This window comes from Cygnus atratus, unplaced genomic scaffold (genome assembly GCF_013377495.2).
Source record: "Cygnus atratus isolate AKBS03 ecotype Queensland, Australia unplaced genomic scaffold, CAtr_DNAZoo_HiC_assembly HiC_scaffold_52, whole genome shotgun sequence".
Classification (NCBI taxonomy): Eukaryota; Metazoa; Chordata; class Aves; order Anseriformes; family Anatidae; genus Cygnus; species Cygnus atratus.
The window spans coordinates 70657-84487 of record NW_026110128.1 but is presented as its reverse complement, the minus strand read 5'-3'; the positions used below and the strand labels follow the sequence as shown (position 1 = coordinate 84487).

The window sequence follows — 13831 nt, the reverse complement described above, 5'->3', positions numbered from 1 at the left end:
GAGACTTTGGGTTCTAAGAATTAGGCTTCAGCCCCACAAAATGGGTGTTTGAACACTTAAAGGAGGGTTTGGACACTGAAAAGGGAGGTTTAGGTCTACAGAAATTAGGGTTTGGACACTGAAAAGGGAGGTTTGGTCTCCAACTGGAGGTTTTGGACTCTCAAATACGGTTTGGGCCCTAAAATTAGGCTTTGTATTTTAAATTCACCATCACAGAGGGAGGAGGTGCCACCTGGCAGCCCTCCCCCTCCTGGGGACCTGGAAGCTCTGCACACTGCAGCTTTTCTGCCCCAAAGAAAAGGAAAATGCGCATGGGGAATGCAGGTCACGGTCGGTCTGTAATGCTTTGTCTGCTGATCTTCCTTTATTTCATCAGTCACCTTCTGAGCCCGTTCCTGGGGGCGGTTGGTTTGCTTTTGGTAATGTTTTTGGACCCGTTTGGTGGTCGGTTTTCTTTTTGTTAATGTTTTTGGAGCCATTTATTGATTGGTTTTCTTCTTGTTAACATTTTTGGACTCATTTTAGTGGTCACTTTTCTTTTGGTAATATTTTTGGACCTATTTAGTCGTTGGTTTTCTGTCTGTTAATGTTTTTGGACCTGTTCAGTGGTCGTTTTTCTTTTGGTAATGTTTTTGGACCCGTTTGATGGTTGGTTTTCTTTTGTTAACGTTTTTTGACCCATTTGGTGGTTGGTTTTCATTTGGAGGTCGTTTACTCAACATCACCGCCCCTCTTTCTCCCTGCTTCCTTTTCCCTTCTGGGATCCGTTGGATGCATTTGGAGCCAGTAATCCCATGAATATGTACGTGCAGTACGATCTGCTCTAACTCTTGTCTCAATAAACTTGTAATCAGCACTTCCGCTGTCGTTCTTCCTAGGGGGAAGAGGGAGGTTTTAAAGAGGGGGCAGGAACCAACATCGGCTGTGCACAGCCTCTGCACGGCCTCCAGAGTAACCAGAGCCCCCTGGAGCTCCCCGTGTTTTGGCTGTGGTGGTCCTCCACCAAACGGCTGTTTGATGTATCGTCCAGGTGAGAAGAACGTGGTCGTGGAGGCCCAGCAGGATGGCGACGCAGCCTTCAGGATGAAGGCCCTCCTTGCAATGGCTTGTACAAAGAGGAAGGAGGCCAGCCTCATCGCTTCCTCGTGTAGAGTCCAGCTCTGGAGCATCTCCCTTTGCACCACCCTTGCTAACGCCCCCGCAGCAGATGTTGTCCTCCTGTCCACCTCCCTTCCGGGAGTTCAGCCAGCTGCGAGAGTTGTCTGTGTGCGATAGGGATCACGGTGTGGTACCGTGGGAGATGAAAGCCTGGAGGTCCCTGTTTCTGCTGGCCTTTCACAGGAACCAATGGTAGGACATGGGAATGGCACAAAGCAACACCAGGGGAGGTTCAGATGGGACACGAGGACAAATTTCTTCATCGTGGGGGGGGTCGGATGCCGGAACAGGCTTCCAGGAGAGGTGGTTGATGCCCCACGCCTGGCTGTGCGTACTTCTTCATCTTCTTCTTACACTACTTCTTCCTTTGTTATCTTCATCATCATCTTTGTCTTCCATCTTTGTCTTCATATTCTTCCTTCGTCATCTTCTGTCTTTGTCATATTCGTCTTCTTCCTTCATCTTCTTCATCTTTGTCATCTTCGTCTTCCATCTTCGTCGTCTTCGTCTTCCATTTTAATCTGATCCTAATGCACAACCGGACCCAGAGCATGGCCGAGGCAGAGGTTTGGCCCCTGACCAGTGATGCAGGGACGTGTGAGCTGACACCTGGGGCCTCAGGAGCAAGGGGTGCTGGCAATCGCGTGTCACCTTGGGGTCCACAGCCCTGCAGGCCCGCACGTCCTTTGCTCTACCCTTTGCCCCAGCCCTGGGGGCTCGCCGCAGGTCGGTGGGGTTCATCTCTTCCCCATTTCTTCCTGCCCCAGCCCGCTGGCACACGGACATAGCGATTTCTCGGTGTGCGTCCTGACACGGCGTTGCCCATCCCTGGGGGCTCAGGAGGGGGCCAGGGGCTGGGCCATGGCAGCCAGCTGTGGGGTGAGGGACTGCAGCTCCCAGCGTGCTGTGGGGTGAGGGACTGCAGCTCCCAGCATGCCTTGGGGGTGAGGGACTACAGCTCCCAGCATGCTGCAGGGCGAAGGACTGTGACTACAACTCCCAAGGTGCCATGGGGGCAGAGGCCAATAGCTCTCAGCAGGGTGCAGGACTACAGCTCCCAGAATGCCATGGGGCAAATGATATTGACTACAACTCCCATCATCCCATGTGGGGGGAGGCCTGCAGCTCCCAGCACACACTTGGTGAAGGACTGCAGCTCCCAGTGTGCCATGGGGGCAAAGGACTGTGACTACAATTCCCATCATGCCATGGGGGGCAAAGGACTACAGCTCCCAGCATTGGGGGGAAGGGTCTGTGACTACAACTCCCATCATGCCATAGGAGCAGAGGCCTACAGCTCCCAGCATGCCACGGGGTACAGTATTTCAGCTCCCAGCATGCTGGGGGGTGGGGACTACAACTCCCATCATGCTGTGGGGTGCAGGCCTGCAGCTCCCAGCATGCAATGGGGTGCGGGACTACAACTCCCAGCATGCCACGGGGCAAAAGGGCTGTGACTACAACTCCCAGCATGCCGTGGGCAGAGGTTTTGTGTCCAAAGCGACCTCTTTAGGCCTCAAACCCTCATTTTGAGTGCAAACAGCTCATTTTTGGGTTCCTAACTCACATGTTCAGGGCCTGGAGCCTCATTTCTGGCATCCCAACTTTCCTTTTAGGGATGAAACCCTCTTTTTAGGGTCCACACCCACATTTGTAGGAACTAAAGCCTAATTTTAGGGTCCGAAGATCCCATTTTTAGAATCCTAACTCTTCTTTTTATTGCCCAAAACCTCATTTTTAGATCCCAAAGCCTTCTCCTAAGATCCAAACGCCCATTTTTAGGGCTCAGATCCTCATTTTGAGGTGTCTAACCCCCCTCCCCCCCCCCTTTTTGGGCCCAAAGCTTTATTTTTAAGGTCCGAAGTTTTTTAGGGTCCAATTCCCCCATTTTTGAGTTTCAAACAGTCATTTCTGAGTCTCGGGTTCAGATTTTCAGTGTCCAAATCCTATTTTTGAGTGTCCAAATTGTACTTACAGGGTCCAAAGCCTCATTTTTAGGGCCCAAAGCCTCATTTTGGGATCCAAAGCTTCCTCTTCGGGGACCAAAAACATCATTTTGAGAGTCTAAACCCTCATTTTTAGGTCCCCAAAACTTCTTTTTACAATCCTAAGCCTCCTTTTGAGGTCCAGACCTTTATTTTTTAGGGTCCAAAGCCTCATTTTTACTGCCCAAAGGTGCATTTTTAGGATTCAAGTCCTCATTTCAGGCTCTAAAGACTCAGTTTCATTTTTTGGGGGGGTTCTTTTTTAATTATTTAATTACTTAATTTTAATTTTTCTTTTTTATTTCTTTCACCAAGTTTACACTGAATAAAAACCAAAGAACTGTGGTCATTTGGTGCAATTTTGCCCCCCCCCCCCGAAAAAAAGACAAAACCCCAGAGCTTGGCAGGGGTCCAGCACTGGGGTTTCGCCGATGGACTTTTAATTAAGCTGCTGAAAATTAGGGATGAGCTTTTAACTCCCTGCTGCCCGCCACCAACCACTAATTGTATTTATTATTATCATTTTTTTAACTCAAAAAGTAGCATTTTTAGGTCGTCTCAGACCCTGGTTATCAGCCCCGTCCTGGTGGGACCCACTCGGGTGAGAAATGGTGATTTTTTTTGCAGGATCTTGCCCCAAAATGTGGCATGTGGTCTGTGGAGTGGGGAGGAGGGGGGGGGAAAAAATCTTTATTTTTTTGCCTCATCCCAGTATGAAAAAAAAAATATATTTGGTAGAAATATTTTTTTTTTTCTTGGAAATGCCTTCTTTTTTTTTTTTCTTTTCCCCCTCTGTGTTGCTGCCTTCATGTCCCTTTGGGTGCCCCCCCCCCCCCCCCAAATCCCTTTGGGGGCCCCCCCCCAAGTCCCTTAATATCCCTTTGGTGCCCCCCCCCTCAATATCCCTTTGGGTGCCCCCTGAGTCCCTTTGAGTGCCCCCAAATCCCTTTGGGTACCCCCAGTTCCCTCTGGACCCCCCCCCTTCCTTCTCTGCCCCCCCCCCCTCAGCGTCCACCCCAGCCCCCATTAAACCCCCCCCCCCTCAGCGTCCACCCCAGCCCCCATTAACCCCCCCCCTCCCATTTTCAGGCCCCTTTGAATGACCCCCACCCATATCCCCCCCCCCCTTCCCCAAAATCCCCGTCTCCCTTAAGGGCCCCCCGCCAGCTCTGTCCCCGTCCCCCCCCCCCCCGTGACAGGCGTCCCCAGCTGCCACCACCATGGCGGAGACGTGAGTGTCCCCCGGGGGGCTTGGGGGGGGGGGGTGGTCCCAAAGTCCCTCTGTGACAACACCCATGCCCCCCCCCCCCCCAAAAACCCCTTAGGGTGCCCTCGGTGGAGGCGTACGAGGCCGCCCTGGTGCTGAGCGGGGTGGGGGACGCCCTGGGGTACCGGGGGTCCCGCTGGGAGTACTGCACCTCGGGGCCCCAGATCCACGCCGAGCTGGCCCAGCTGGGGGGGCTCGGAGCCATCGTCCTCGAGCCCCCCGAGTGGCCCGTCAGCGACGACACCGTCCTGCACCTCGCCACGGCCGAGGGGCTGGCCACCGGTAACGGGTTGGGGGGGGGGGGGGGGGGGGGGGGCGTGGGGACCCCCAGACCCATTTTTGGGGGGGGGGGGTAAAGGGGGGGGTCCGTTTGTAACCCAGAGCCATTTTGGGGGGGGTGTCTGAGGGGTAAGGGGGGGGTCCCTTTTGTGCACCAGACCTATTTGGGGGGGGGGGGGGCTGGGGGTAAGGGGGGGGTCATTGTGTACCCCAGACTCATTTTGGGGGGCGGTCTGGGGGGTAATGTGGGGGTCGCTCTGTACCCCAGACCCATTTTGGGGGGGTTGTGGGGGATGGGGGGGGGGGTGTCTTTTGTGCCCCAGAGCCATATGGGGGGGGGAATTTGTGGGGTGTGGGGGGGTCCTTTTTGTACCCCAGACCCACACTGGGGGGGGGGGAGGTCCTTGGGGGGTGGTGTAAGGGGGGGGGGTGGGTCCCCTTTGTATCCCAGTTCCACTTTGGAGGGTCCCTGGGGGGTATTTGGGGGGGGAGGATCCCCAATATACTCATGGCAGGGGGGGTCGGGGGGATCCTTTTCCCTTTATTTTAGGGGGAGGGTCCCCAGTTCCCCCCCCCCCTCCAATTTGGGGTGCCCAGGTGGGTCCCCTCTCATTTTGGGGATATTGTGGGCGGGATCCTCCTTCCCCTCCAATTTTTCTTTTTTTTGGGGGGGGGGGGGGGGGGGGGTGATCTCCCTCTCCCCCATTCATGGGGGGTCCCCACTGTCCCCCCCTCCCCCCCCAGGCCTGGAGGGGGAGCCCCTCCTGCAGGAGCTGGCTCGCCGCTACGTGGCCGCCATGGGGGACATGGAGGGGCGCAAGCCGGGGCCCACCAGCATCCTGGGTGCGTGGGGGGGGTTATTGGGGTGTGGGGGGGGAGGTGTTGGGGGGGGGGGGGGAGCTCACCCCAAATCCCCCCCCCCCCCCCAGGCACATCGCAGCTGCGGCCTGGGGAGCCCCAGGGGTATCGCATCCCCTTCAACCCCACCGGCACCGGCTGCGGGGCCGCCATGCGCAGCCTGGCCATCGGCCTCAGGTGGGGGGGCACGGGGGGGGGGTCAGGGACATGGGAGGACAGGGATGGGGACGGGGGGGGACATGGGGGGGAGGGGTCAGGGACATGGGACATGGGGGTGATGGGGGGCATGGGGGGGTCTGGGGCATGGGGGGGACATGGGGGGGGGGGGTCAGGGACATGGGACATGGGGGTGATGGGGGGCATGGGGGGGGGCATAGGGGGGGACATGGGGGGGTCAGGGACATGGGACATGGGGGTGATGGGGGGCATGGGGGGGGCATAGGGGGGGACATGGGGGGGTCTGGGGCATGGGAGGACAGGGATGGGGACGGGGGGGGGACATGGGAGGGGGGTCAGGGACATGGGACATGGGGGTGATGGGGGGCATGGGGGGGGCATGGGGGGGTCTGGGGCATGGGAGGACAGGGATGGGGACACGGGACAGGGATGGGGACATTGGGGGCATGGCAGGGGGGCGTGGGGACAGGGGTGGGGACATGGGGGGGGGGGGTCAGGGACAGGGCCATGGGGGTGACAGGGATGGGGACATGGGGTGGGGTTCAGGGAGGTGGGGGGGGGACAGAGACATGGACATGGGGGGGGGTGACAGGGATGGGATTATGGGACATTAGGGATGGGAACATGGAGGGGGCTGGGGGACAGGGACATGGGGGGGGGGTCAGGGATTGGGACATGGGGGGACAGGGATGGGGACATGGGACAGGGACATGGGGGGACAGGGATAGGGACATGCGGGTGACAAGGATGGGGACATGGGACATTAAGGACGGGAACATGGCGGGGGGGGGGGGTGAGGGACAGGGACATGGGGGGGGGCAGGGATGGGGATGAGGATGTGGGATTTGGGGGAGGGGGGTGACAGGGACAGGGACGTGGGGACGGGGACAAAGACAGGGCCGGGGCCACCGCAGGTACCCCCACGCCCGGGAGCTGCCGACGCTGATCCGGGTGAGCGTGGAGAGCGGGCGCATGACCCACCACCACCCCACCGGTGGGTGCCACCCCGGGGCGCGGGGACCCCCCGGGGACCCCCCCGCCCTCATCCCCTGACTCCCCCCCCCCCCCCCGCCCCATCCCTGCAGGGTACCTGGGGGCGCTGGCCGTGGCCCTTTTTGGGGCGCTGGGGGCGCGGGGGGAGCCCCCCGAGAAGTGGGGGGCCGAGCTGCTGCGGGTGCTGCCCCAGGCGTGGGACTACGTGGAGAGCACCGGGGTGGCCGTCGGGGACAACGCCGCCGCCTGGCCCTTCTTCGGGGACGCCTGGCGCTGGTGAGGGGGCACTGGGAGCACTGGGAGGGGAAACGGAGCATTGGGAACACTGGGAAGGGGCACTGGGAGCACTGGGAGAGGTTACTGGGAGCACCGGGAGGGGACTGGTGTGGCCGTCGGAGACAACGCCATCACCTGGCCCTTCTTCGGGGACGCCTGGCGCTGGTGAGGGGGCACTGGGAGCACTGGGAGGGGAAACAGGGAGCATTGGGAACACTGGGAAGGGGCACTGGGAGCACTGGGAGAGGTTACTGGGAGCACTGGGAGGGGACTGGTGTGGCCGTCGGAGACAACGCCATCACCTGGCCCTTCTTCGGGGACGCCTGGCGCTGGTGAGGGGGCACTGGGAGCACTGGGAGGGGAAACAGGGAGCATTGGGAACACTGGGAAGGGGCACTGGGAGCACTGGGAGGGGTTACTGGGGGCACCGGGAGGGGACTGGTGTGGCTGTCGGAGACAACGCCATCACCTGGCCCTTCTTCGCGGACGCCTGGCGCTGGTGAGTGGGCACTGGGAGCACTGGGAGGGGAAACGGAGCATTGGGAACACTGGGAAGGGGCACTGGGAGCACTGGGAGGGGTTACTGGGAGCACCGGGAGGGGACTGGTGTGGCTGTCGGAGACAACGCCATCACCTGGCCCTTCTTCGCGGACGCCTGGCGCTGGTGAGTGGGCACTGGGAGCACTGGGAGGGGAAACAGGGAGCATTGGGAACACTGGGAAGGGGCACTGGGAGCACCGGGAGGGGTTACTGGGAGCACCGGGGGGGGACTGGTGTGGCCGTCGGAGACAACGCCATCACCTGGCCCTTCGGGGACGCCTGGCGCCGGTGAGGGGGTGCTGGGAGCGCTGGGAGCACTGGGAGGGGGCACTGGGAGCACCGGGAGGGGTTACTGGGAGCACCGGGAGGGGACTGGTGTGGCCGTCGGAGACAACGCCATCACCTGGCCCTTCTTCGGGGACGCCTGGCGCTGGTGAGGGGGCACTGGGAGCACTGGGAGGGGAAACAGGGAGCATTGGGAACACTGGGAAGGGGCACTGGGAGCACTGGGAGGGGTTACTGGGAGCACTGGGAGGGGACTGGTGTGGCCGTCGGAGACAACGCCATCACCTGGCCCTTCTTCGGGGACGCCTGGCGCTGGTGAGGGGGCACTGGGAGCACTGGGAGGGGAAACAGGGAGCATTGGGAACACTGGGAAGGGGCACTGGGAGCACTGGGAGGGGTTACTGGGGGCACTGGGAGGGCACTGGGGTGGCCATGGGGGACAATGGTGTGGACTGGTCCTTCTTCAGGGACACGTGGCACTAGTAAGGGGGGCACCGGGAGTGCTGGGAGGTGTTGCTGGGGATACTGGGAGTGCTTAGGGACATCCATGGCCTGGTGACCCCAATGACCCCGGTGTCCCCAGCGACCCCACAGGTACCCAAAGTCCCGGGGGCTGCTAGGGGCCCATGGCCTGGTGACCCCAATGTCCCTGGTGTCCCCAATGACCGCAGTGTCCCTGTGACCCCACTGACCCCAATGTCCCCACTGACCCCGGTGTCCCTGTGACCCCACTGACCCCTGTGACCCCAATGTCCCCACTGACCCTGATGCCCCCATGACCCCACTGACCCCAATGTCCCCACCGACCCCAGTGTCCCTGTGACCCCCCCCGACCACCCTGACCCCATGACCCCAATGTCCCCACCGACCCCAGTGTCCCTGTGACCCCCCCCTGACCACCCTGACCCCATGACCCCAATGTCCCCACCGACCCCAGTGTCCCTGTGACCCCCCCTGACCACCCTGACCCCACTGACCCCAATGTCCCCACCGACCCCAGTGTCCCTGTGACCCCCCCTGACCACCCTGACCCCAATGACCCCAATGTCCCCACTGACCGTGATGCCCCCATGACCCCACTGACCCCAATGTCCCCACTGACCCTGATGTCCCCATGACCCCACTGACCCCAATGTCCCCACCGACCCCAGTGTCCCTGTGACCCCCCCTGACCACCCTGACCCCATGACCCCAATGTCCCCACTGACCCTGATGTCCCCATGACCCCACTGACCCCAGTGTCCCCAGTGACCCCAGTGTCCCCGGTGACCCCAATGTCCCTTCTGACCCCAATGTCCCCTCTGCCCCCGCTGTCCCCGCAGGTACCTGGAGTCCCGGGGGCTTCTGGAGGGCTCGGGCCCCCCGCGGCTGCCGGCGCTGCCGTCCCCGGCCGAGCGGGACGCCGAGTACCTGGGCTGGGCGCTGGGGGGGTGGCCGGGGCGCAGCGGCCACGACGCCCCCATGGTGGCCCTGGAGGCGCTGCTGGCGGCCGGCGGGTGCTGGGCCACCCTGTGTCACCGCGGGGTGCTGCACGGGGGGGACAACGACTCCACCGGCACCATCGCCGCCGGCTGCTGGGGGCTGCTGGGGGGGCTGGCGGCGGTGCCCCCCGGGCTGCACCGCGGCCTCGAGTACCGCGGGCGCCTGAGCGCCGCCGCCCGGCGCCTCCACGAGTTGGCCTGGGGGGGGGCCTGAACCCCCCTGACACCCCCCCCCCCCCCCCCCAAAACCCTGGGTCCTCAGTGTCACCCACTTGTCCCAGCAGGAAATATCGGGGGGGGGGGGGGGGAAATGGGACGGGTCCGGGGGGGTACTGGGGACTTGTGTGGGGTCCTGGGGGGCTCTGGAGGGTCCTGGGGGGATGGGATTGGTCAGCTCAGCGCCGCGACCAATCCCAGCCCCGGAGTGACGCTTGGGGGGCGGGGCCAACGGGCGGAGCCCCGCCCACTTTCGGGAGCCATGGTGACCGATAGCAATAATCCAGCCCCGCCCCTGCACGGCGCGTGGGGGGCGGGCCTCGAAGCACAAGCCCCGCCCCTTCTCCCCACTCCCCACCAATCGCAGCGCTTCCAGTCAGGGGAGGGGCCCCGGTTGGCTCCTCCCCCTTGGCCCCCTGAGAAGGGGGGTGGCAATAAAGTGGCTTTTCCCAACGGGGGGGGCGGCCATGTTGTTGGGGGGGGGGCCCTTAGGGGGGTCCTGGGGATGTTGGGGGGGAGGTCTGGGGGCCCTTTGTGGGGTTTTGGGGGGGGGTCCTGAGGATGTTTGGGGGTCCCTGAGAGGTTGGGGGGGGGCCTTAGGGGGGCCCTGGGGGCATTTGGGGGGGGGGTCTGGGGGCCCTTGGTGGGTTTGGAGGGGCCATGGGGGGATTTGGGGGACCCTGAGAGGTTGGGGGGGAGTCTGGGTGTTTTGGGGGGGGCCTGAGAGGGCCCTGGGGGTTTCTGGGGGGTACTGCGGGGGGGGGGGTTGGAGGGGTCCTGGGGGTATTTGGGGGGGAGTCTGGGGACCCTTGGGGGGTTTGGAGGGGCCATGGGGGGATTTGGGGGGGGGGGTCCTGGGGATGTTTGGGGGACCCTGAGAGGTTGGGGGGGGGCTGGGTGTTTTGAGGGGGGGCTGAGGGGGCCCAGGGGGGCCCTGGGGGAGTTGAGGGAGCCCTGGGGGTGTCTAGGGGTGTATGGGGGGGGGGGTTGGAGGCTCTGGGGGTGTTTGAAGGTGGCCGGAGGGTGTTTGGGGGGGCCCTTGGAGTGTTTTTGGGGGGGGGCCCCTGAGGGCGGACCCTGGAGGTGTTTCGGGGGGGGGGGAGGGGCTGGGAAGTGTTTGGGGGAAGTCTTGGGGGTTTTGGGGTGGCCCTGGTAGGTTTGAGAAGGGACCCTGAGGGGTTTTTTTTGGGGCCCTGAGGGGCTCGGGGGGACCCTGTTTTTTTGGGAGGAGGGAGTCCCTGGAGGATGGAGGTGGGGGGGCTGGGGGTGTTTGGGAGGGGGCCCCGGGAGGATTTAGGGGGGGGCTGAGAGGATTTTGGGGGGTGCTGAGGGTGTTTGAGGGCGGTCGGGGCGGGGGGGCGGGGGGGGGCGGGACACACTGATGGTGTTTGTGGGGGCTCTGGTGGGCTTCTGTGGGGTGTTTGGGGGGGGACCCTGTTTTTTGGGGGGAAGGCCTGGGGGGTGTTTGGGGGGGACCCTAAGGGGTTTGGGGGGGGGGGGGGGGGGCTAGATCTTTTTGGGGGTCCCCTGGGGAGTTTTGGGGGCCCCTGGGGGTGTTTGGGGGCAACTTTTATGGGGTCGACACGCCCTGGAGGCGCCTCACGCTCCTCCCCCTCGCTGAGGCGGCAGCTCTCAGCCAATCACCGCGCGGCCGCCGCCTGCCGCGCTTCCTGACTGGCTGCCGCTTGCCGCCTCCAGCCGTGACCAGCCAATCAGGAGGTAGGATTTTCCCGCCCTCCCACCCCCTCTGTCGCCCTTCCCAGTGCCCACAAAATGGCGGCGCTTGCGGGCTGAGGCGTCGAAGATTTGCTGGTGCCTCGTCCACGTCTCCCAGCCCTGCTGCAGCCTCCCCGACCCGCCTATTTCACCGTTGTCAGCCTTCTTAGTCTTTTTTTTTCTTCATTTTCTTCTTTTCTTTGGTTGTGGGGGGCTGGAGGGCAGCGCTGTGAGCAGAGGCGTCCCCTCACGGAGGCTTTCCCCACACATTTGTTGTTTCCTTCACCAAAAAATAACCCTTGGGGTGGTCTCTGGCTGGGGAGGGACTGTTAAAATGTGTGGGGAAAAAAAAAAAACACCACCATTTGGGGAATTAAAATCTTTTGAAGACCCAAATCTGCTGGGTTTGGTCCAGACCCCCAGGCTGTGGCGCCTCACTGAGCCACATTTGTCATTTTTGTGAGCGAAATGCTGAGAAAGGCAAAGAGGGAGAGGATGAGAAAGGAGGTCACCTTCTGCTTAGGGTGGTTTTCTTCGCTTTTGCTTGTTCTGGGTTATTTCTGGCTGCGTTTGCCGGCTGCCCCAGCTGCTCCTCCCCACGCAGGGCAGATCCAGCCTTGGGGAGCCAAAAGTTGTGATTTTGGGGGAGGGAAAAAAAATAAATAAACACGAAAACTGGCTCTGCCATTTACAGCCCTCCATGTCCATACCCAGCACCAACTATTCTGTAGCTTTTCCAAGTCAGCAATGAGTGGAAAAACCCTTTATTGACCCATTTTGCTTCCACTGAACGGGGCTTTGCTTGGCAATAGGAATACGTAGAGAAATGTTAAGGATGTACAAACATTTTGCCTAAAAGGGATGGGGGTGGTGGGGGGGAAGACTTCAATGTGCTGCTGGTGACGTCGGTGTCTTTGCGTTTGGGTTGGCGCAGTGACGCTGGGGTTTAAAAATAATTTTGAAGAACCGGAGCAGGTGACAGATTTGTGCCGTGTTGTGTAATTTAGGGGGAAAAAAAAAATTACAGAAAGCCCAGCGTGTGGCTGGGTCTGGCTTCAGTGATGCTGATCAGCTCCCTGCTGGCAGTGGGGACCTTCTCTGGGTCCTGGGGACAGCAGGACCCCTGGGTGTTCGTGGCAGGATAGCACCTCCAGACATGGTGTCTGCCCCTAATTTTGGGGCCATTCCTGCCCCAGACCGTTGATGAGTGTCCTGAGGTCCCTGTCCCTTGTGTCCCAGCCCGCCTGGGTCCCTTGATGGCTGTGCAAAAAACCAGGGTTTACTGTTGGTGGTTAAAGGTTTATGGTTTGGGTTTAGGGATGTGGTTTGGATTTGGGGCTGTTACTTTAGTTTGGGGTTTGGGTTAGCAGTTAGGGTTGAGGAAAGGTAGGGACTGGGACAGTTAATAACAAAACATGAGGGGTGAGCTCATATAAAGAACAGAGAATCGAGGGCATTGCGTGAGCTTCACCTTCGGCCAAGCAAGAATCGGTTTGGCTGCTTGAAACGTGCAAGGGGGGCAATGAGTGAGGACAGAGGCCGAATTTCTTGCGGCATCTCGTGTTCTGCTGACCCCAGTGTTTTCCCATACACGTTTAGAGAAGATTGAAATCCGAGGACAAGAGGGTCTGATGAAGGGAGGAGAGATTTGTGAGCGCTGGTTTGAAGAGAATCACTGCTAAATTGGTACAGCACAGAAACGGGGTCTGGCCGAGTAGATCCTTAATGAATGGGGAATTGAGTGGCGAACGAACCCGATGTATTATTGTATTATGTATTAAAGCGAGACTTGGAGGAGGAGGATGAGCTCCTCAAACTCCAACCCAAACTTTAACACTCTCTCTAACCAAACCAACCTCACAAGGCCAACAGCAGGCATGGAACCACGTCTGTAATATTTCAGGCTGAGATTACCCTGGTAACAGCATTAGAAAAACAAAGAGAAAAAAGAAATGTGCTTATCACAGGACAGATGGATGCTCATCCTGCTCACTGCGTCGGTGCTGGTTCATCACACAGGTCAGACTCTGGGGTCAGAGAAACCACGCTTCAGGTCCCCTGAGCTCTATCAGCTATTTCTCTGTTGTCTCAAGCCTTTCCAAGCTATCCCGGCTGTGGATAGGGTATTTCTCACACCATTATGCCTTGGAGTAGTTCTGCCTCGCCCAGTCCCTTCCCATATTTATGAACCTACACCTCTCACAGAACAAAACCGCCCTGCAGTGCCTGGGTTTGTCCGTGGCTGCTCCAACGCACCACAAAATTGCTCTTTGGAGCCTTTCTGACCGTTGGGTCTTTGCATCTGGCTGGGAAATGCTCTTGTTTTCCTGGTCCTGACTTCGTTGGGTATCATAAAAAGGCAGACGGGAGGTTGCTGGATTATTCACGGGGTTTCAGGATAAGAAATCAAGGGCTGCGTGAGCCTCGCATGAGGACAGGGGATGTTCTCCTGGCAGGGTCGTTTGTGCTCTTGGCCATAAAGCCACCCAAGGGCTCAGACGTCCATTTTTCAGACATTGGAGCCCCTTCATAGAATCACAGAATATTCTGGATTGGAAGGGACCCACAAGGATCATCGGGTCCAACCTGCTCCTTACTTT

At 60.2% G+C, this 13831-nt stretch overlaps 1 protein-coding gene across 1 annotated transcript; it reads left to right on the top strand.

Annotated features, from left to right (window-relative positions):
* Positions 1-4363: 4363 nt before the first annotated feature.
* On the top strand, positions 4364-9513 carry LOC118261315 (ADP-ribosylhydrolase ARH1-like). Its single transcript, XM_050716927.1, has 7 exons — positions 4364-4374; positions 4469-4692; positions 5434-5532; positions 5619-5724; positions 6639-6718; positions 6810-6993; positions 9141-9513. The coding sequence occupies exons 1-7, from the start codon at positions 4364-4366 to the stop codon at positions 9511-9513; spliced, it is 1077 nt and encodes a 358-aa protein (XP_050572884.1).
* Positions 9514-13831: the final 4318 nt, after the last annotated feature.

Excerpts from the sequence above, each read along its gene's own strand:
- LOC118261315 (XM_050716927.1), top strand. Across the intron at positions 4,693-5,433 it reads GGCCGAGGGGCTGGCCACCG|GCCTGGAGGGGGAGCCCCTC; the intron begins GTAACGGGTTGG and ends CTCCCCCCCCAG. Across the intron at positions 5,725-6,638 it reads AGCCTGGCCATCGGCCTCAG|GTACCCCCACGCCCGGGAGC; the intron begins GTGGGGGGGCAC and ends GGGCCACCGCAG.